The 24096-nt window shown below is 38.2% G+C and overlaps 1 protein-coding gene across 3 annotated transcripts in view; it reads left to right on the top strand.

The window, feature by feature from the left end:
- Window positions 1-24096, top strand: part of rad18 (RAD18 E3 ubiquitin protein ligase) — a 91801-nt gene that overhangs the window by 3448 nt on the left and 64257 nt on the right. For 2 of the 3 annotated variants that reach the window (XM_007254373.4, XM_007254374.4), the window contains exons 4-8: window positions 224-294; window positions 7407-7750; window positions 16715-16814; window positions 18625-18669; window positions 21109-21290. In XM_007254373.4, the coding sequence (XP_007254435.2) occupies window positions 224-294; window positions 7407-7750; window positions 16715-16814; window positions 18625-18669; window positions 21109-21290 (742 nt within the window). The remainder of the gene's footprint in view (window positions 1-223; window positions 295-7406; window positions 7751-16714; window positions 16815-18624; window positions 18670-21108; window positions 21291-24096) is intronic. The other variant, XM_007254375.4, reaches the window with a different exon arrangement.

Below are 24096 nucleotides of genomic sequence, written 5' to 3'. Positions count from 1 at the left end.
GATAACTAACAGAAATTTAATTGACAATTGAATTTGTGTTTAATTGTGTATGTATGTTTTTTTTATTCTGATTATTTTAAAGATGTATATTGTGCATTAGTTCAGAAATCCTAATATTGTATGACATTCATGTTGATAATGAGTGTATGTAAACTTCTGACCAAACTATATATTGTAAAATATGGATTTTATAATGATGCAATGACATCTACTCTCATTTCAGCCAATGACAGAGCAAGATCTGAGGAATAATCGGATTTTGGATGAAGTTGTCCAAAGTTTTCTGTCTGCAAGGTAACTATGATATTTGTAATAGAAAGAAACAGTAGATATGTAACTTTAGTTGTCATTATGTGAAGAAGTAAAGTCTCAAAAAAGTGTCAGTTCTTGCTTTATAATTTAAATGTGACTATATTAAAAATCTGTGATAAAGTCAGTTGTAAAGTAGTTATTGTATTTAATTAACAATTAAACAATTTAAAATGCTTTTCTTTGCTATTTGGGATATCTTTGTTAGTTTTAATAAATGACTCAGCAATATGTAGTTGAGTGGTTTACTGTAGAGCAGAGGTTACGGAACCATATCCAGAAAGGTCCCTTTTCGTGTCATTCTTTTTAGTAGCCTCGAGATGTTTCAGTGGAGACAGGCTGTTATAAGCAAGCATGATAGATTGATCTGCCAATAAATCCAAAAGGAGACAAAGGTTGTAAAACAAAGGTTATTCTGAGTTTGTGCCGATTGACATAAGCCTTTCAGGAGTCAAAGCAATTTATAGGATCATAGTTTAAATGAAATATTTTATTGAATCCTTTCCTTTTATTTGCTCGATCATGAGTGGCTTAACATTTTCTTCCAGTTGACCTAATATTTTTGTCTGCCATAGAATTGGGAATTTCCTTGTATAAAACACGGGGATTTGGTTTTCATTAAGTGCATCTGTTTCAGTCGTTTTCTTCACCTGCTTCAAGTGTGGTCACAAAGCTTTTAGACATGCTTCATTTCCAGCTTTGCAGAGTCTTACACTGAGACTAAAATTAAGCTCTGTCACAAACCTGTGGATTCACCTTTGTAATAAGAGGACTGTATCATAGATGTCTGGTTATGAAAGGTAATCTAGAAAGCAGAGTCTGCTGAGTAAAAATACCCAGAGTTCTTGGAAAAGGCTATAAAAGGTCCAGATTGTGTGTGATTGGAGAGATCAGTAGCTTTTAATCCACAGCATCATTAGTTTTTGAGTCAGTGTCACTGGCGGTCATCAATCTTCTCAGTGTATTGTCTGGTGGCTGAGGGCATAATTTAGTGGATAGTGGAATAAGAGGAGATGGCCATCGGGCGGCAGAGAGAGGGGGCTTATATGTCTGTGTTGCTCTGAGTTGCTTAATTTCCTGTTGTCTCACATTGGTGATGTGAAAGGCAAAGTGCTGCAGCATCAATAAGGGAGTTTATTTTTACAGGCTGTGATTGGATGTAATGTGTTTGTTTTTCTTTAAATAGGTTACAACATTAAATTAGTTAACTTTATTTTTTTTAAGACTGAGTTCAAAGGAAATCTGTAACTTAAATCTGTGATAAATTATCAGTATTGGATCAGTATTGGCTGATTGTCAGCCAAAAGATGTGATTGGAAGATATTTCTGTTTATTTATTCGATCATAAGAGCCAATTGGATTTTATTTGAAAGTTAAACTGATTCATTTGTAGAATGTGACTTTTAACCACTAACTGGACACCTCTCTATAAAGTGCATGTTTCACATATAGTAAGTAGCTATTAGCACAGCAATGCAGCAGGGCTAATAAATCAATATCTGCTCACTCTGTGCCTTTCACCTTCAGCCTCCTCTCTGTCTGAATGGGGAAAGTCCATTTGGAGACGTATACTTTGTGTTAAAGTAGAAGAAATTTTTGACAATTCAGGTTTTAAAAAAAATCCTGTGTTTTATTGGTGTAAAGGTAGCTGCTGTGCTCAAAATTATAAAGAAAGGAAAAAAAAATATAATAAGTTTTTGTTTGTTTGTTTTTTTAACCGCAGTGATCTTTTAGATTCGCATACATCAGCAAGCTCACCTCATTATGTACAGTTGGGGCCGAGGGGATTCGGGGAATTCAATTAAAGAACTGGCCTGTAGTATTGACTTCCACTCTGGTGCATCACTGGTTATGACCCATCTGCACTCTCTCTTCTCTCCTCTGTGTCTGAATGATCAATGAGCCCACAAACACTTCTAAATGCTGTCGCTGAGTCTTAGTTTGCCACCAGCTGTGAAAAGCTTTTTTTCCTTTTGCTTTTAAATCCTACTTTATTGAGCAGTAATTTTAAGGGATTATTATTATTATTATGTGCTGATTTTTAGAGTAGTTGTGATATCCTATTGAAAAGTGTTGAAAGTGTTTGAAAGTGTTGGCAAAGAGAAATAAATGTAATGATGTGCATGCACAAGATTATTGATAAAATGTTCTAATGCCTTTTATGCCATTTCATACTCAAATACATTCCTTGATGACAAAAAATGCTCCCTAGATTGCTGCAAACAATTGGCTTGCAGAGACTAGGGCTGCAACGATTAGAGGATATAATCGACAATGTCTATTTTAAAAAAATGTCGACTTCAAAGGTTCATTGTCGACTAGTCGTTAATTTGTAGAACTGCACAAAGTACTGGAGACACTCACACAGTTTACACTCAGCTTAAACTGCGTCTCCAAACGTGCCAAAACACAACAGTTTACATATTATTTCACTAAATATCAGTACTTTCCACATTTAATTGCCCTTTATTGTATTCTGGACATCTGAAGGGCATTAAAATCCCATAATCAGCCGTTTCTACTGTTTCAAAGCGCTAGAGAAAGGACACAGAGGACATGGCGAATTAATTGTTGACTAATCAGAGAAATAATCACCAGATTAGTCGAATACCAAATTTACCATTAGTTGCAGCCCTATAAGAGACTACATTTGGGTAGCATACCTCTTGGTGAGAGATGTCTGCTATACATGCCTTTATGATTCACTCTTGCCCTAGACCTCTTGCCTACTTGACAGATGTTAAGAGAGATTGCATCATTTGACTGAGAAAAGCAGGATGGTTGCCCACAATTTGGACAGTCAGCCCTTCAGACAGCTGTTGTTGCCTTGGTATAGTAAATGAGAAACCTGCACTGCTGTGACATAAAGCTGTATAGTCTTCAGCAGTAAATTCATCTAATTCAGCCATCTTTTACTGTCTATGGGCTAGCTAGCTGGCTGGCTAAAATATCCATTTGCTGGAGTGCTCTCCTCTTCTCCCTCAGAGCAGATGGGAGAGTAGAACACAGGATTCCTGCAGGTCTTTAAAAAGTCTTAAAATGTCTTAAATTAAAATTCTGGTAATTAAGCTCTTAAATTGTCATACTAACGCAAGCAGCGAGTTAGCTATGTTACCAAGAAGAGAACTAAGGTTAGCAGAGAGCTAGCTAACATTAACGGCAAGCTAGCTTTGTTACTAAGGAGAGAACTAAGGTTAGCAGAGAGCTAGCTAACAATAACAGCAAGCTAGCTTTGTTACTAAGGAGAGAACTAAGGTTAGCAGAGAGCTAGCTAACAATAACGGCAAGCTATCTTTGTTACTAAGGAGAGAACTAAGGTTAGCGGAGAGCTAGCTAACAATAACGGCAAGCTAGCTTTGTTACTAAGGAGAGAACTAAGGTTAGCTGAGAGCTAGCTAACAATAACGGCAAGCTAGCTTTGTTACTAAGGAGAGAACTAAGGTTAGCTGAGAGCTAGCTAACAATAACGGCAAGCTAGCTTTGTTACTAAGGAGAGAACTAAGGTTAGGTGAGAGCTAGCTAACAATAACGGCAAGCTAGCTTTGTTACTAAGGAGAGAACTAAGGTTAGCAGAGAGCTAGCTAACAATAACGGCAAGCTATCTTTGTTACTAAGGTGAGAACTAAGGTTAGCGGAGAGCTAGCTAACACTAACGGCAAGCTAGCTTTGTTACTAAGGAGAGAACTAAGGTTAGCGGAGAGCTAGCTAACAATAACGGCAAGCTAGCTTTGTACTAAGGAGAGAACTAAGGTTAGCGGAGAGCTAGCTAACATTAACGGCAAGCTATCTTTGTTACTAAGGAGAGAACTAAGGTTAGCTGAGAGCTAGCTAACAATAACGGCAAGCTAGCTTTGTACTAAGGAGAGAACTAAGGTTAGCGGAGAGCTAGCTAACATTAACGGCAAGCTATCTTTGTTACTAAGGAGAGAACTAAGGTTAGCTGAGAGCTAGCTAACAATAACGGCAAGCTAGCTTTGTTACTAAGGAGAGAACTAAGGTTAGCAGAGAGCTAGCTAACAATAACGGCAAGCTATCTTTGTTACTAAGGAGAGAACTAAGGTTAGCGGAGAGCTAGCTAACACTAACGGCAAGCTAGCTTTGTTACTAAGGAGAGAACTAAGGTTAGCGGAGAGCTAGCTAACATAAACGGCAAGCTAGCTTTGTTACTAAGGAGAGAACTAAGGTTAGCGGAGAGCTAGCTAACATAAACGGCAAGCTAGCTTTGTTACTAAAGAGAGAACTAAGCTAACATTAGCGGTGAGCCTGCTATGTTACCAAGGGGAGAACCAAGGTTACAGTGATTTGAGTTGGAGGTCTGAATGACAGCAGTACAGAGTGGTCCGTGTTTCAGTCCAGTTTGAGGTGTTGAGGTGCTGCTCTGATAGTTTACGGTTTAGTAGAATGCGGGAGGCTCCGCTGATTTTGTTGAAGTGCTGTGATGTTCTCAGTTTTTAAATTGGCTGCAAATGAGAAGCAGAGGAGGAATGGGATATAAGGTCTGGAGATGGAGAAAAACAAACACTCAGAGAATGACAGCTCCTCATAAATGAAGAGATTTTGTTGTTCTGACGGACAAAAATTAATGCTCCTTCATGACTCCACTCAGAATTTCCCTATAAGCTGCTGCACTCAGACAGACTCAGAATATGGTGATTGAGGAGAAGCATAACGTAGCCATTTTTGGTTTTGTGTGTGAGTGTGAAATATAAAAAAGTGTTAAAACATTAGTCTTTAGACAGGTGTTTAAAAGAAACACCTCAAATCCAAAAGATGCACCACCTCAGTGGTGGCAGGTTTAGGCAGAAGACCCAGTGTTTCCTTTATAATTTTTTTGTACAGCAGTAGAAGACTCGCACTTTAAGCTGATACCTAAAGTAATCTGCTTTATAAAGTAGCTGAAAGATAGTAGCTGTACAGGGCTAGTAAAGTAATAACAGAGAAGGTAGCATTAGTATATGTTTGTTTACCAAATGACTGGCTGTCCTTTTCTGTGTAAAATTTGAAGGCTCATTTGATTCAATGTGGCATTTTGCTGTCTTGATCTTGCTTTAATATTATGCAGTGTGCAGTAATGTTTAATACACTTCAGAAGCAGTGGTGGCAATGGATTTGCAGATAGTCATTATGTAGTGTAGCCTCTAGCCTATGTATGAGTTGTAAACATGTAGATGTTTATTTTCTAACTAAACTTTCATTATTGATATAAGTGTGCTTTAGGGCTGCAACTAATGATTCTTTTGGTTGTCGACTATTCTGATGATTATTTATTCAATTAGTTGATTAGTCAACAATTATTTCTGCCATGTCCTCCATCTTTAAAAATTATAAAACAGCTGAAATTTAAGATTTAAGATTTTAGAGGCATTTAAATGTCTTGATGTTGTTTAAACATGGAAAGTACTGATATTTAGTGAGTAAATATGTAATATGTAATCAAGTTTGGATTACTAAAAATGGTATTGGGTAAGTAAAATCTGCTTTTGGTGAATATGTTACGAAAAATGAGAAGAGTGCAGGTTTTTCTTTTGTATTAATCAGTAAGAGTTGTAGTATTTTTATATAAATTTGCCTCATGTGACATTGCATGTCTTGCTATTTTATACCTTGCTTAATTGCTGTATATTCTTGTATACATGCCAAATATAGCAAAAAATGCAAACAAACACAAAACAGTCAAGAAAAGAGTTTTGCTGTGATTTTTATTTTATTTTAATTTATTTTTTTGTCTTTAAAATCTTCTGACAGGGCCTAGAATTGAATCCCAATATTAGATAGATTGTTCGGTGAAGCAAAAGGCAAGTTTATGACATATGTCCAAGAGTGTGTAATTTCAAAGTCTTAACTGTCTGTTCCTGCGCCAACCCTGCAGATTTATACCCTCTTCAAAAGCGTCCCGGGGCTTTTTCTTTTCCAGACATGACTCTGCATAAGCACTGACAGACGTGGCTGTGATTGCATCCCCATACTTTCCTCCTAATCCTTGTTTTATTTATTATGTTGTTTTATAAATGCATGGCTGTCTTAAGTGAAAGCTTAAATTTGAGCTTCCCCATACCTCCACCTGCTCTGCCTCCCTGGATTCGCCATACAGACAGAGCAGTATTACATAACTTTTAAGGTATCTCCATATGTCTCCCAGTGACTTTTTCATATGGATACAGGGTTTCTGCAGATCCTTAATATGTCTTAAAAGGTCTTAAATGCTTTTGTCTGAAAAAAAAGTGTCTGAAATCAAGAGTTCCTCTATTTTTTTCTTTTGTATTATAAGCAGTAGTTTTTCTCAGTGAGGAGGGAATAAAACACCAATGGTAAATTTACTAAACCATATTCCTATAAATAGCAAAATCAGAGAAACTGGTTCAGGACCTGAAGTGGTCTGTTATTTTTTTCCAGGGCTGTATGTAATAAAAGTATTACATAGAAAAAGTAAAACATTTATAGAATTTCGCCATTCTAAAAGTGGATGTTTCTGTAAAATGACCCATATACTTGTCTGAAGGTTGTTAAGGAGTTTATGTAATAAACGTGTTCCTGGGTGTAGACGTGCAGACAAAAGACAAATAAAACGAGTCTCAGTATGGAAAGCTAAGCATTGCACACCTCATTGACTCTGCTTTATAGCACCATAATGGTCTTGCGACTCTCTGCTCTGTTTGTTTGCTTTCCACATTTACCAGCTCGCAGCCAACTGGTTCTCTCTTAAAGTCCTGCTCGCTTTTGCTTTTTCCTCCTGGTCTCTCTCTCTCTCTCTCTCTCTGTCTCTCTCTCTTGCGTGCGTGCTCTCTCTTTGTCCCAGTATCATGCGCAGACACAGCAGGAAAAGTGCAGGATAATTGGAAATGCACAGATCATGCCAATGCCCCCATATTTCTTATATTAGTCTCTGTGGCACTTAGTTGGCAAATTGTCACTTATTTGTTGTAGAGTCACGTACACACTCCTAGGTCTTCTGCCGTGTCTGCAGTATTATATAAAGAGACTTGCTGTGTAAACAATTTTTTTTTTTTTTTTTTTTGTGTTTTTGTGTGTGTTAGGTGTCAGGTTTTTTGTGTGCCTAATTTAATTTCTTGCTCTGTTTCTCTCCTATGTCTCCCCAGGCAGCTGCTGTCTCGGGCAAATTTCGAGTCTCCTCCGATTTCCCCCAAGACCCCCTCTGTGGCTTTGAAAGGCAAAGCAGCAAGACAGAAGTGCCCCAGGAAAGAGGGCACCCCTCTGACGCACTTTTTCCAGAAACGAACCGCCGCGACCCCCTCGTCAGGGGCAAAAGCCGACCTCATGCCTCCCTGCCCAGTAAAGGAGGAACCCATGGAGGTGTGCGTGCAGCCCCCCAGAGACCTCAAGCAGGAGAGGGTGGAGGCTAAGAGCACCACAGTGAAGGAGGAAAAGATGGATGTGTCTGCCTTTCCCTCCACATCACAGGTTTCTAAGGCGACTGTCAAAGGTGATGTACGCCTCTGTGTTTGTGTGTTTATGAAACATGCTGCAAACTATTACATCAGACTCTTTTATAAAGAAATTACAGTCTGTTCTTTATATCAAACTTCTTCAGATATTTCACTCTAAAAGATCAAAGGCCAAAATCCCATTGCAGCCCTTGCCCCTACCACTTGTCTTTACCCCTCTGTTTTTTGTGGTCTCTCCTAGGAGTAGGGTGTTTCGATTCTTGATGATATAATGGGGTTGGATGAAGTGTTGGGGCTACACGGCCTCCAAACAGACATTTTTTAGAGCGAACTCTAAATGGAGCATTACCAGAAACCACAGCTAGAAAAACCTATAAATGTAGGAGTTTCTTTTGTTAAAAATGATAATAACCTAATGCATTATCCTAGTTTAATGTAGTTGTGATGTATTGTGGCCTTTTTCTTTTTAAAAAGCATAAAAAATCGGCAGCAGAATGTCATGTTCGCAAGCTCACTACCTACATTTCTTCTTTCAGCTTGCTGAGTGGGTGTGTCTGTGATTAATATTATTTTTTGGATGAAATGAAGCAACAGATGTAGTCAACTATCATTTAATACAAGAGCAGCCTTCTCTTCCCCTATTGGCTGGACGCAGCGTGGCAGCTGTGTTCATTTGAATAAAGTTGAGCTAGTGCTCAGCAATTTTCATGAATAAGTCGGTTAATTCGAATTACAGTTTTAATCGCGATTTTAGATACAGACATTTTATCTTTATAACATAAAATATAATTTCTGAAGTGTTTGTCTTACATTAGGTACCAGCGCCCCCACAGACTAACGCAAGCATATTTTCCTCAGTCCGAGGAGCTGAGCTCATACAGAAAAAAGTTTCAGCACTGTTCCAGTACTTTTGACACAAACATAAAGCACATATTTAGCTAGAAATAAATTCTACCACTTCTAAAAACAGCAGCGTCATCACGCTTTGGTAAAAATCTCTGATTAATTATGTAAAACAGTAATAATCTCTCCTTCAAAGTTTATTTTGTAACTCGTTTAGATCGTTTTTTTTTCTCAATTTTCAGTCACAAACCCGCGTTCTGAAGTATTATCCAGCTTCCGTCGGTGTGTGAGTTTCTCCGCTGCTGTGAAGACAAGAGCACACATGCAGCTAGAAACATATTTAGCTAGGTAAACCTAGTTTTGAACCATTTCTTTGTCAGCTGCAGTTTGATTTTTATTAGGGGGAAATAATAGATTATAATCAAATAATTTTTTTGTGGAAAAAATTTTAGATTTTTTTTTTTTTAGGCCATTATCTCCCAGCACAAGTTAAGCTCTGCTGCACCTTCTTGCCAGACATCGAGACTGCGTTCAACACACCACAACCCGGCATGCACCACAGCATGTGGTGGCTCTCCCCAATAAAATGAATAGTATGAGTCGAGACTAAAGTGCTAGCATACACATACCGTAAGAATGTGATTGAATGTGAATGTAATTGTCTAAGTCACAATTCTAGGCTAACAGAGTCTAACTAGAGTCAAACACATAAACAAAAGTACTTTTTTGTATCTTTCATCTTAAACAGCAAAAGATACATCATTAGTGTCGGCTAGAAAAAGTACACTAAGAGAACCTCTGTTCTTTTCCAAAAGCTAACTGGAAAGTAGGAAGTAGGAAGTTCCAAGCTCAGAAGATAAATTGGAAGTGTGGGTTTACAGGTGCTTTGCTGGTTTAAAAAAATGGCTGATTTTTCTCAAGTAAGAGTGGTTAGTTTCTTGTGTTCTACAGATTTTAGAAGCACAGCACAGAAGATTTATTACAGAGATGCCTGAGGCTACAGAAGCATTGCTGAAGACCTGTGTGTAAATCAATTCACAGTTCAGCAATTATCCACAAAGGGGAGAAAATTTAGAACAATTGCTAATCTCCTAAAGTGAGCTTCCTGTTACGATCACTCCAAGAGCACAACAATCAATACATAGAGAGAGGCCAGACAGAACAGCAGCATACCTTTTAGAATACTCTACCAACTCAAAAGCTTTGTTCATGTGTCCATTATGAGAAAAACACTGAACAAAAATGGATATGATGATGAAACACTACCACAAATAATCCTGCACCTGTCCAAAAACATTGTGGTCCATTACAGGTTCACCCTAGATAACCTGGATGTTCTACAATTTGTAATATGGAGGAAACAATGAATTCAAAGGTGTATCGGCACATTTTACTAAAAAAATGTAAGTGCAACAAGACATTAAGCCAAAGCCGCCAGAACTACCTAACTGTCTAGCTAACACATCAGTGCCCGTTCCAACAGTAGAGAAATTACACATCAAACTTAAATAAACAGCTTATCAGTTTTTTTTATTAAAAGAGTTTGTCACAAAGGTATTTTCTTCTAGTACACATTCCACCAGATACAATCTTGCAAAGAGCATATCTTTTTATTAAAACGGAAAGCCACATGGTAGATCTGGTTAACCGTGTTTTAGACCAGTGTTCTTCAGTTCTGGTCCTGGTATCCCCCTACCCTGCACATTTTAGAGGATTGCTTGTTTTACCACAAACACTGCAACTGTAAAAGGGCTTGTTAATCAGCTGATTATAATTCTTTTCGCACTTTAAGGTGCACTTAAAATCCTTTAATTTTCCCAAAAATCATCAGTGTGCCTCATAATCGAGTGTGCCTTATGTATGACTTCTACCAGTCAGGTTTTAAGGAGCAGTAAAGATACTTTTCTGAAGTACAGCGTAGGGGTGGGCGATATGGCCCTAAAATAATATCACGATATTTCATGATATTTTCGCGATAACGATACTCTTGGCGATATGGCAAAACACTTTTTAAAAAACTATTTAAAAAATACACTATACACTGCAAGAAAATAAATAAATATTTTATTATTACATACAATATAATACTGCACACCCCTAAGTGAGATAATAAAAAATACAAGAATTTTATCAGATTTGTAACAGAAGTCAATGATCCAGAATGTCATGATACTAATAATAATGCACTCCAAATATCTTAATATATCCAGGATTAAAGTACAATAAATGATACTGGACAGATATAAACTGTCTCTAGTAGATATATAATGGGAAATGGGATGGGTAATATGGCTTGATAATTTAAGGTATAATATCGTTCACGATATAAAAAAAATTGATGATATCGTGTACGATGCGATATGGCACACGCCTAGTACAGCGTTATTAAAGAGTTTCAGTGAAGTTCTTCTCCAGCACCAAGACTGGAGCAGTATTAGCATTAGCCGCTAACCACAGCACTAGCTCTTTCGACTTTCAGAGATGAGTACATCGGACTGTGGTCTGCGTGTTTACCGTGTTTAAACACGCTACATGGGATGAACCGCTAGCTGATAGCGTCCTGGCTTACCAGAACACTAAGTGTAGAATTCCTAAGTGTAGCCCTGACGTGTGTCATTTACTAGGTCTAGGCGCTGCTGCTAACTGCGGCTAGTGCTGCTGCTAAATACAGCTACTGCTAACCGTGTTAAAATATTGGAAATCTAAGCTTACTGTAAATAAATTTAAGTGCTTTACTCACCCAAATAAACAGTTTTCAGGAGAAAAATCTGTGTAGATTAATATCCAGCGCTCATTTGACTTTGAAAGATTTTTTTTTTTATACAAACAGTTTTGTTTACTTGGAGCCCCAAGCAGTAAGACCTGCTGAATTAGAATGGAAAAATGGCGACACCTTTGTTACTAGTGTCTAGGCTAGACTTTCACTTAAAATGCGTCTTATAATTCGGTGCGTCTTATGTATGAAAATAGTCCAGAATGAAAAGTCTGGTGTGTGGGGAGAAAGGAAAGCCAAAAATAGGCAGGGCAGGGGGTACCAGGACCAGGATTGAAACACTTAGGACGTTTGTGTTCAAAAGATGTAATCTTGGTGAAAATTAAAGTGGTTGCATAAGCTTTCTACTGGAGGAAAGGACACAACATTTTAAGATGGATAGCTATGCTATGCTAAGCTAATTGTCTAGAAGGGATTTTGCCCAGCCAAGCTACAATTTCAAGCTAAGAACCAAGGTTTCACTGCTTTGTGGATGTTTACTGAATGTTCTCAATAACATTTCTAAACAGAACCACTTTGGTATTGAGATGATGTAATTGTTGTGTTTATCTAGAATTGTGACTTTTGATAAGACTGTGTTACGTTAGCATCGTAATAAATGCAGAAATTCATGTAACTCCGCGTGGTTTACCTACTGTTTCTTGCAACTGTAGAAACTTCCTCATAATTATACATTTATACTTGTTTAAATATACACTTTCCACTTCCATGACCTTCTATACTTGAGAATTGCTTAGAACTTTTTTTTTTTTCAAAAACATTTTTGAGGAGTTTTAAATGGAAAGTGGTTGCATAACTGTTTCAGTGATGTGAAGATTTCGGAGCTGCTGACGTCGCTGAGAAACCTCCGCACTTTCCGCTTGTTACACACACAGCTCTGTCTCCCTTTTCTGCATGCAGCTGCACCTGTCTCTAATTACCATGCCCTGGAAGTTCTGGAAAGTGGATAACGATTTCTGAAAGGACAGTGTGGAGATGTTGCTCTGAATTTAAAAATATACCTGTTCGTGATCTCACCTTTTGGAGTTCAGCAAGGTTGTTCTGGTTTACTTCGTTTACATTCTAGCAGACGTCAGAGAGCCCAGTTGAGAGGAGATGTTTACAAATGATGTCAGTATCACCCTTGCTATGTCTTAACACTTCTGATGACTGTGTAAATGAGAGAGATTTGCGTTTAGTTGCATTAGTATTTCTTCTCATTCACTTTCCTCCTTAGCGTCATTCGGTTCTGCACCCACTTGACTAAATCTTTTTTTTTTTTTTTTTTTTGGTGAGATGGGGCTGGAGAATAATTCAATATCAAATCATAATTTATTGTGATAATTTTTTTAACATTAAAAGAAAATTCAGCATCACTCAGAACGATTATTATATATATATTTTTTTATTGAGATCGGGATTTGAATTGAAAGAAGATGCAGCCTGCTCTTCCAGGGACGTGCCACGACATTGCGACACGTGCTATGATGTCACTACATTTGTAGTCCGTAGCATGCTGGGGATTGTAGTCTTTGGGCTCATAGTCGCTCAGCAGGAATTCGAGGAGGCGTAGAATGAGCCGTGGCCGGTGTGACAATGTCTTAATAATTGTCTTATCATTTAGTTTTGTCCAATAATAAATACAAGCTGTGACACTTTGATTAATGTGGTTTGAAGAAAAAGAAAATAAAGATTAATACATAAATGCATATTATGTTAATTAAATAATTATATTTTATAGATATGTTAACCAGTAATACAGCTTTAGGGATTAATGAATTAAAAATAATCACAGTTTAAATCGCAATCGCAATATTCTGTGGAAGAATCACTGTTAGATTTTTTGCCCAAATCATGCAGCCCAGTACAGGCCAAAAGTTTGGACACGCCTTCTCTTTTTCAATGCATTTTTTTTTATTTTCACAACTATTTACATTGTAAATTCTCACTGAAGGCATCAAAACTATGAATGAATATATATATTCTATGTTTCTTCAAAATAGCCACCCTTTGCTCTGATTACTGCTTTGCACACTCCTGGCATTCTCTCACTGAGCTTCAAGAGGTGGCCACCTGAAATGGTTTTCCAACAGTCGTGAAGGAGTTCCCAGAGGTGTTTAGCCCTTGTTGGCACCTTTTCCTTCACTCTGTGGTCCAGCTCACCCCAAACCATCTGGATTGGGTTCAGGTCCGGTGACTGTGGAGGCCAGGTCATTTTTTTGTTAAGTACATAAAACTCCACATGTGTTCATTCATAGTTTTGATGCCTTCAGTGAGAATCTACTATGTAGATAGTGATGAAAATAAATAAAACGCATTGAGTGAGAAGCTGTGTCCAAACATTTGGCCTGTACTGTATGTTCATATCATTTCAAACAGCAGTACTTGCTGTATAGCCAGTAGAGTTACCAACAATCTGAAATTAATCCATCACACCCTAAGTGATGACCAATGTAAACTTTAGACATGCATGTAGATCATATCAATCATCAGAAAGAGGAAAAAAACTAAAGGCTTCCATAGTCTGGATGCTGTCTTCTAAATATCACGAAGCACAGTGTGAAAACCATGCTGATGTAGAGAGGCTCCGGAAACGCTGGTCTTTGACCTTTTGGGTGTGTGTGTGTGTGTGTGTGTGTGTGTGTGTGTGTGTTGAAAACTCTTCATTGTGCTGTAGATCACAAAAGTAAATTCTGGGGACATTTCTACCTGGAAACAGTCAATGCCTGTAATTGACTCACTCTCTGACTGACTCATCAGTGCTGAAAAGCACATTTGTTCATAGGGACATCCTGCATTGTAGGTGCTGACATTTGGAGGATTGCTGCAGTATCAACAGAATTGTTCGTTTGCTGTGGCAGCCTCAATCCCAAAGGCCAAAGTGGACATAAATGGCCTCCAGCTTTACAGAGAGTCCCTTTTCATATTTCTGTTAGTTAACTATAAACCAGTGACTGTTTAAATGAATCACTTTAAAGATACAGTGGAGAACATAGTTGATGAAATATGGGACTTGAAGGAATGGGTTTCTGCACAGTTTGGCATAAAGATTAGATAGAAGAATCAATTGGCAATGTATCAATATCAGCCCAAGCATTTGATTTGTTGATCTTCAGTAATTGAGCTGAGATTCTGAGATGTGCTCCTGAGAGCTGCTCAGGATAGTTTGCAAGGTTCTGCAGTGCCTCAATTCTATGTTCAACTGTTAGAAGGCAATATGGAGTATCTTTATGGCTGCAGAAACCCAACAAAGCCATTTTACTGTATTTACTTAAAGATACTAAGGAAATGTACCATTGCTATTAATTAGACAATTAATACAAATGACTGCAAGCAGACGATTTGGATTATATTTAGGTTTTTTTTTTTTTGATTTAGTAACTGAAATTAACTATGATACCTTTCCTTTTTTTTATTTTAGCTGAGGAATCAGAATCATAATAGAGCACCTAATCCGTTTTGGCATTATTATTAGATAGACAATTAATACAAATGACTACAAGCAGACGATTTAGATTTTTTTATGTACAGTGCATCCGGAAAGTATTCACAGCGCTTCACTTTTTCCACATTTTGTTATGTTACAGCCTTATTCCAAATTGTATTATATTAATCTCTTTCCTCAAAAATCTACACAAAATACCCCATTATGACCATGTGAAAAAAGGTTTCTTGAGAGTTCTGAAAATTGATAAAAAATTTAAAACTAAGAAATCACATTTACGTAAGTATTCACAGCCATGAAGCTCAAAATTGAGCTCAGGTGCATCCTGTTTCCACTGATCATCCTTGAGATGTTTCTACAGCTTAAATGGAGTCCACCTGTGGTAAATCCATTTGATTGGACATGATTTGAAAAGCCACACACCTGTCTATATAGAAGGTCCCACGGTTGACTGTATTTCAGAGCGCAAACACCAAGCATGAAGTCAAAGGAATTGTCTGTAGACCTCTGCGACAAAATTGTCTCGAGGCACAATTCTGGGGAAGGATACAGAAACATTTCTGCTGCTTTGAAGGTCCCAATGAGCAAAGTGGTCTCCATCATTCGTAAATGGAAGAAGTTTGGAACCACCAGGACTCCTTCCTAGAGCTGACGGTTCATTTTTTAGCAGGACAACGATCCAAAGCACGCAGCCAAGATCTCAAAAGAGTGGCGTCAGGACCACTCTTTGAATGTCCTGGAGTGGCCCAGCCAGAGCCCAGAGTCCGATTGAACATCTCTGGAGAGATCTGAAAATGGCTGTGCACAGACGTCTCCCATCCAACCTGATGGAGCTTCAGAGGTACTGCAAAGAAGAATGGGCAAAACTGCCTAAAGAGAGGTGTGCCAAGCTTGTGGCATCATATTCAAAAAGACTTGAGGCTGTTGTTGCTGCCAAGGGTGGTTCTACAAAGCATTAAGCAAAGCCTGTGAATACTTAGTTAATTATGATTTCTTTGTTTTTTTAATTGTAATAAATTTTCAAAACTCTCAAGAAAACTTTTTTCATATGGTCATAATGAAGTATTTTGTGTAGAATTTTGAGAAAATAGATGAATTTAATACAATTTGGAACAAGGCTGTAATGTAACAAAATGTAGAAAAAATGAAGCGCTGTGAATACTTTCTGGATGCACTGTATATATTTAATAACTGGAATGAATTATGATAATGAATCAATCAAAATAGAGCACCTAATCCAGGGGTGTCCAAACTAAGGCCTGCGGGCCATTTACGGCCCGTTTCCTTTTTTGGAGCGGCCCGCAAGGTATTTTAGAAATAGAATGAAAGTTGGCCCGCTGTTAAGCAGGTTTTTATAATGTGAGATTCAAAGTTTGAACGCTAGGTGTCAGAAACGGGCCAAAGAGTCTAAAAGCGGAGAGGGTGCGCATTTCTAGCGCAGAAAAGCGGACCAAAGAGTCTAAAAGCGGAGAGGGTGCGCATTTCTAGCGCAGAAATGTGGGGTAAAAGAGTCTAAAAGCGGAGAGAGTGCGCATTTCTAGCGCAGAAAAACGGACCAAAGAGTCTAAAAGCGGAGAGGGTGCGCATTTCTAGTGCAGAAAAACGGGCCAAAGAGTCTAAAAGTTGCCGAAATTAAGAAGTTTAATATTAAGAGACACCATGAAATGAAACATCAATTTGAAAATCTTTTTACACAACACTGTCAAAGATAAAGATAGTTAGTCAAGTAAAATGGTGTGTAAATTAAATAATCAGGAAAAAAGTATTATTTAAAGTGGTATATTTCATTATTTGTTTTATTACAGAGTGTGGCCCGTGACTTTAAATATATTTCTCCTTCTGGCCCCCAACAAAAAAAGTTTGGACACCCCTGACCTAATCCATTATTTGGTGCTTTGTAAAGAAAGTAGTTAATATGTGGAGTTATTAATTAACGTTGTGCTTTTGTTTCTCTGATTGCAGTGGAGTGTCCAGTGTGTGAAGTGGCCATATCTCAACAGCACATCAATAAACATCTGGATGCTTGTTTGAGCAGAGATGAGAAGAAGGAGGGCCTCAGAAGGTCTGGGGATCAATTCATACGCCCACATTTAATAACAGCCTAATATGCTTTACTGCTGAATGCAGTGTTTGCAGTGTGTTTACTGTAGCGACAGTGTATTGTCTCAGCTGTATTGTTCACCTTGCTTCTGAACAACAATACCAAGCACTGCTGCTTCCCATCCCACCTCATCTTATCCCATCCCATCTACACCACACAGGCAGAATAGCATGTCCTGACTGTGATTTATTAGGATTAAACGATGTACCAACATTTTTGCCATTTGGATACGATGGCTTTCCCTGTTGTGGACATCTGCTATAGAAAGGCACAGTGTGTCAGTTGGCTTTCAGCGCTTTTTAATTATTTAGAAACTCTGAGCCTGACTTGAGTTCAGCTATGAATCTGTGATTAAGATGAGTAGTGTAATATGTGTGTGTGCATTGTGAGCTTTATTTTTATTTCCCCTCTTACACTGTCCAGTCAGAATATTATGACCACTCTTTGTTTAATTTATCAGCTCCACCACTGTTGTCCTTCTGTTTTTTATGCATAGTTTATTATCCTCCTTTCATCCTGTTCTACAATTAAGACCCCAAAGGACACCAACAGAGCAGCTGTTATTTGGTTGGTGGGTCCTTTATTCTCAGTCCTGCAGTGATAATGACATGGGGTTTGTGCTAGGCTAAGTTCACATTACCAGACTAAAGTGACTCTCATCTGATTTTTTGCTCAATGTGGCTCAGATTTTTTACTTTTTTTTATGGCTGTGTGAATGTGCCAAATCAGATGTTTTTTTTTTTCCAAATCAGATTAGACTCGCTTTCATTTGTGGTCCTGAATCAGATACAAGAATGTGAAGGGTAAAAGCGGAATTCATGCTTAATAGCGGGCCAACTTTTATTATAAAATACTTTGCGAGCCATTCCAAAAAAAGGAAACAAGCAAATGGCCCGCGGGCCGTAGTTTGGACACCCCTGTTCCAAAGCATCCATTTCACCTTTGTAAAGCTATGAGTCGTCTCTCATATATGCCATTTTTTGTTGCTTGTGAAAAAGGCGACGTTTATACACGTATCAATGAACGCATGTGATTCGTTTAAGGGACGGATATGTTCACATTACAAATGCAATCTGAGGGGGGGGAGGGGAATCACATTTGAGCAATGTGGCTTGTAATGTGAACGCAGTCTTAGTGTGCGTTTTGCTTGTATGAGTGGGCCAGGCACAGCAGTGCTGCTGGAGTTTTTAAACACTTTAGTCTTACTGCTTGATGAAAAATAGTCCACCAACTTAAAATATCCAGCCAACAGCGTCCTGCAAGCAGCACCATATGAGCACTAACAGAGTGGATGACTGCAGGATGACCAACATAAACAGTACAGCAACAGATTCAGAGCTTCTGTGTCTGACTTTACTTTATCTACAAGGTGGAGCAGCTGTAGGTAGGAGTGTCTGATAGAGTGGAGGACGGTGAGTGAAGAACACAGTGTTTAAAAACTCCACATTCTCAACAGTTTTATCCGCTCACGCCAGCACACTATACACAACACACCACCACTGTGTCTGTCACTGCAGTGCTGAGATTTGTCCTTGAAACAAATAATAGCTGCTCTGTGGTGGTCCTGACTATCAAAGAACAGGGTGAAATGAGGATAAAGGAGGTAGAGGAACAGGTGATGAACTACAAATTGCTCCTATATGCTGAAAGTGGAGCTAAAAATAATGAAAAATGAGTGTGGAAACAAGGAGGTGGTTATAATTTTCTGGCTAGACTGTGTATTCTCTGCAAGGAAAGCATGTTGTCTTACAGATTATTGTCTTCTCCGTAGGTCTGACCAGCTAGGCTGCCCCAGTTCTGCATTTGTAGTGCCCAAGTGAGTGCCCAAGATTGATCCTGAAGTGATTTAATTAGCTGCTACTGTAAACATAATCATCTACCATCCTGGCCCAGGTTTCCTGTTGGTTCTCTGTATGTTCTGATAATGTGATGAGCTTCAGTAGCAAAGACAACACACAATGCTGAAAGCCAGCAAGCAAGCAAGGGATCTCCACTTTAGCTCTTAGGAAAATTACACACAGAAGCGCACTTATGTTTTGCAGGAGGCTGTGCCTAATGCATTCAGAGCTAGAGACGACACTGGCGCATGCATTAAAGTAAAGGAGGCACTGAGACTGAAGCGCTTCTGAAGCGCGAGTAGCAGTGTACAGAGACGGGAGCAATCACATACAATTGGACAGCTGATAAACAGGGAGTACTTAGAGGAGGGACGGAAACAACACAAATAACAGTGTTTCGCAAGAAGGCAGTGATTTCTTTTCAATTGGTTTCTTGTAGCCAGAATGCATTTGATCTCCATCAGTCAAATGCATTTTCAAGCGCGTTCGTGTCAATACACACAGCTGGGCTATACTTTCAGATACCATCATTTTATCTCAATGCCCTTTTTCTTTTATTGTTCTATATTCTGTATTTATTTGTGAGCATTTTTATTAATACCAGACCTTGACCCAAATTTAAGACATTCATTTTTTCTCTGTGCCTCATTCCTCCACTCAAGCATGTGCCCTGTTCTGTGTGTGCTACTCCTCCTAGCTCGAGTGTGTTTACGCGAAGGAGTTTCTATCAAACCCAGCAAGTCTCCTGTTTAGCTGAACTCCCCCCGGGAGCATTTTTGAAGGGCAGCCATTTTGTTCAGGCTTTGATTGGCAAGCAGGCTGATTCGGTTTGTGGGAGACCTTGAGGAAAGCCTGATGAATGAGTGTGTGCTTCAGCATTCTGCTGGCCTTAGGCACTTCCCACCACTCTGTGCTCTCTCTCAGACATAGAGTCTGATGGCAAATTAAAAGCATGATGCATGGCTTCACCTTTTAGTGCTGGGTGTTTTTGGGCAGGCAGGGTAAGTGGTGTCTAATGAGCGAAATAGTGGCATTTTAAAGTGACTTTTTTTTTTTTTTTTTTTTAATTTCTTTGTTCTACCTGTAGATATCTTTAGATCGGAGTGATTATTTGGTTATTCACACTATTTAGATTTAGATGTTAACATTAAAATGGTTAGTAGTAGGGGTGGATATCGTCACATATAGTCATTTCCCAGTTCAATTCGATTCTGATTCACAAGGTCCCGATTCGATTCAAAATCGATTCATTTAGGGAAATTTTAGATACAATAAAAATTGTAGTTTGAATATGAAATGTATGTAATTATACAAGGAACCCTAAAACTTCCATTATTAAAATTAGTCTATGTTATATAGACTTAACACAACAGTTCCAATCTTTTTTTAATATCACTTAATGTGGCTTAATTAACTGCGACACCGTGCTTCAAATCTTTATATAGGTTTTAAATGGTCACTTTACTGAAATGTTTACATGTGAGTAAAACATAACGTGCTTCCAGAACATTTAATGAGGCTTTGGAAGCAACCTTTTTAACAATGCTGTATGAACGTGTATACTGACATTTTAGTTATATAAAACAAAAACATAACATGCTTTATATATTTCTTATTTATTTGCGAAAAAGGGTGCGAAATTTACCCAAACTCACTACTTCAAATTTGATACTAAACCTGTTACACTGTACGACCACTGGCGCTGCTATAGCGCATTGCGCAGTGCTCGGAAACCCAGCTAAAGGGGATTAGCTTAACTGGGGAAACAGCTAACCCGCTAAGTTAAAGGTGGATTCAGACGGTCAGGTCTTACTTTAAATAAAGCACAGGCAAAAACAACAATGGAAAACAACTTAAAACAGTGTAGTAGTTTGATAAACACAGGCAGCATTGAGTAGAGATACAGAAGAAAATGACTTACATTTGTACAGAAACTCCCTGCAGTGTGACTCCTGGACACCATCCCTCGTGCTCCAGCTCACCCCAGCCAGAGGGCGGTATTTGAAAAAGGATGGTTTCGCAAGATAAAACGCGAGTTGTTAAATCTGTATCCATATACGGGGAAAATGGGCTAGTTCTAAAGACCGATTCGGGTTTATATGAATCGGTATCGGATCATTCAATCATCAGATCAACTTAAATCAAAGAATTCATTTTTTAAAACCCGCCTAGTTAGTAGTGAACAATAATGAAAGATTTGGCAGAAGGCAGAATACTGAATACCAAATACGCTAGTGTTTTAGCTGTGCTACATTTATCCTCCCCCAGAAAGGCAAAGAGCAGTTCATATTAGTCATTAAAAAACTCAGTACTGCCATTATGAGTGTATACACTGTGAATCTCTGCATCATTAAATCAAGTGTCTTAGCATTAATCTTGCCATGTATGGTTTCTTTTTTTCCCTCCTGAAACTGCAGTTCTGCTAGGCGTAGGCCGATGTCTAAGCTGGTGTATACACTGATGACTATCCCTGAGCTCAAGAGACGACTTCGAGACTGCCACCTGTCCACCCAGGGCTCCAGAGAGCAGCTCATCAGACGACACCAGGAGTTCACCCACATATTCAACGCCCAGTGTGACGCACTCAACCCCAGATCAGGTCAGGCATAATATGAGATGATGGCTGTGTCTGAAATGAAAGTAATGCTGCCTTGATGCCTTGATGCCTCGATGCATTGTTGTCTATGCTGTCTCACTTAGAAGGCATCATCACTAGTGATACCAGGAGGGTGAGGACTAGCACATGCCTACTTCGATACATGTATAGTCAGACACCACCTCTTTTTTTTAAATAAGGCCAATTGTGCTCTCTCGGAGCTCCGGTAGCTGATGGCAAGCTACATAAACAGGATTCGAACCAGAATTGATATCAGTGCTATTTAAATCATGAATGTTTTGAGCAGTTCTGTTCTAGTCACACATTTGGCTAGAAATCTACCTCAGGAGTGCTATTCCAATTATTAATGTGATTAAGCAGTGCAGTTTTAGTCATTAATTAATTACCCCAGCAATGTTTGGGTGTGAGTCTGCACCTGCTGCTGCTGAACGAATCCTAATGTTAGCAGAAACGCTGCAGATTTAATGACTAAAACACAGGATAATCAGTACCAAGCTTTTTTTTTTTTTTTTTTGCCAAATATTTAACGCATCCCTAGTATCATTCATCAATTTTTGTCTCCATTTCTCTCACAAACTCTGTGTCCTTATATGGGCATGTAGAGACAAATCAGAAAAAAAGTTTGTGCTTCTATTTAAAGCTTATGTTGTTATGCAAGTTGTGCTCAGATGTTGAATAAAGGGTAATGGTATAGAAGGCAGCAGTTTCTTGCGGTTAAAGGGGAAGTAGGCGCTGGAGGATGATGTGCACATGGAGTGAGTCACTCTGCAGAGGACCCTGGCACAGCGGTGGCTGCTTTAGTGAAAAAGACTGTAGGCCCTTTTGCACCGTTGCCAGGTTTGTTTTGACATACTGTCATCCCTCAGGCTGACCCCTGCAGTGCTGAATCTATGTTTTAGTGCCCTGCTTCTCAGAAACAGTGTAGTTTTTTTTTGTACACATGCCGTCTGTATGAAATGACGAGACACTGAGCCTGAACCTTTACAGCTTGAAGCCTTTTTTTTGTGCAGTTTATAAAATGCAAAGTTCAAAGTTCATTCTGTGTGTTTACACTGCAATTTGAAGTGTAATTATTTTATTTCTGATATTTATTTTGTCATAATGATTAATTTATTTTATATATATCAATGTTGCAAATACAGCTTTTGTCAGAAAATGTGTGGGAATTTGAGAAGCTAGCAGAAAAAGGCTTAATTTGAAAATAGGTCCATAACACTGATAGTATTGTAAATCCAGGGATATGCACAATGATGTTAGAAATTTGTCTGGAATCAGGTAGTACTTGCTTTTAAATATTTGACTGAAGGGCTCTGTGTGGTCCAGTGAAATAAAACACTGTCAGTATGAACTGAGGTTTACTGATTTGATTTAAAACCTTGTTCATGTTGCATGCATCAGCAGCCAGAGTCAGAGAGAGGAAGAGAGAGAGAGAACGATTGACTGTGCTCTCTCTGGGTTGGTAGATGATGTTCTCTCCCCATATCACTACTACCAGTAATGTGATGTTGGTCAGCACAGGCATCTGTTAGCTGATGTATCAGAGCTTGTGTTTGGGTGTGCTTTCCACAGAGTGTTCTGGCAACCCAGAAGTTGTAAAAAAAAAAAAAAAAAAAAGGTGGTGGCTGTTTTTATAAGGACAGTATTAGTATTTTCCCAGAAATATTTGTAGTAATCAATATTATTGTCTATATTATACCACTGATTTAAGCATATTACTGTAGCTTAGTAATGCTATTATTTATAATGCAGTACTTTTTAGGAATGTTCAGATGCTTTAATTTAAAATATATATATTTTTAAATTAATCTAAACCACTGTTTTTAAAGAAGTTGGCTGGCTAATTCATGGTAATGGGCTTTTCTCGCTAAGAAAAATATTGATGAGCGATATTACAATCAGGAAAATTATTCAAATCATGTCCATTTATTTTATTATAGACCTATAATGTATAATATAACGTATAATACATTGATAGGTACCGGGTAAGTGGCACTCCAAATTGGGTAGAAAATAAGATAAAAATGTAAAATAAATTATATTTTAACCCTGCAGCAATGTGTTTGTAATAATATGTAGGCATTAGATGAGGGGACATTAGGATTTTGACATTTTTGAACACACTCTTTATAGGCCCAGTGAAATTTTATTTACTGCTGGATATGAGTTGCTGCTAGGCTTATTAAATTGCATTCAATTTATTTGATATAGATCCTTATAAATTAAATTGAATATAATGAGCCTAGCAGCAAAGCTCATACCCAGCAGTAAATAAAACTGGGCTCGTAAAGTGCATGCATTACTGAAATTGGTGACCTTATCTTTCTAAAACATGTCGGAAGCTTAATGACCTCTCATCCAGTGTCATTGTCAGTATTCCTGGGAAAATTTTTAAAGTAAAGTAAGTCAGACTTTAATATGTTGATTAAAACATGCAAGTTGTCCCTGGGTCTTTTTCCATAAAGGCTTATTAAGATATAAGGGATTAGAACTTCTTTTTTTCTCTAGAGAACATCCTGATGAAGGACATTCATCCACCCATGAAGAAATGCTTTGATAGGCATCAAAATATTACATAATCAAGTTTAGAGGCAAATGCTTTCTCTGAGATATCTTGTGTAGTATGTGGGTTGTTTTAAATTTGGGCCATTGTAGCAGATTACCTGAAATAAACAATCCGAATTGCCCGGCTTCTTCTGGAATAATTACATTACTATGAAACAGGTTTTGCATTTCAGACATAAACATTGCTGCATAAAGAAACCTATAGTAAATGTAACTGTACAGGAAA

The sequence above is a fragment of the Astyanax mexicanus genome, chromosome 5 (assembly GCF_023375975.1).
Source record: "Astyanax mexicanus isolate ESR-SI-001 chromosome 5, AstMex3_surface, whole genome shotgun sequence".
Lineage (NCBI taxonomy): Eukaryota > Metazoa > Chordata > Actinopteri > Characiformes > Acestrorhamphidae > Astyanax > Astyanax mexicanus.
Note: the sequence above shows the minus strand (reverse complement) of the source record. Positions and strands in the feature narration are given on the sequence as shown.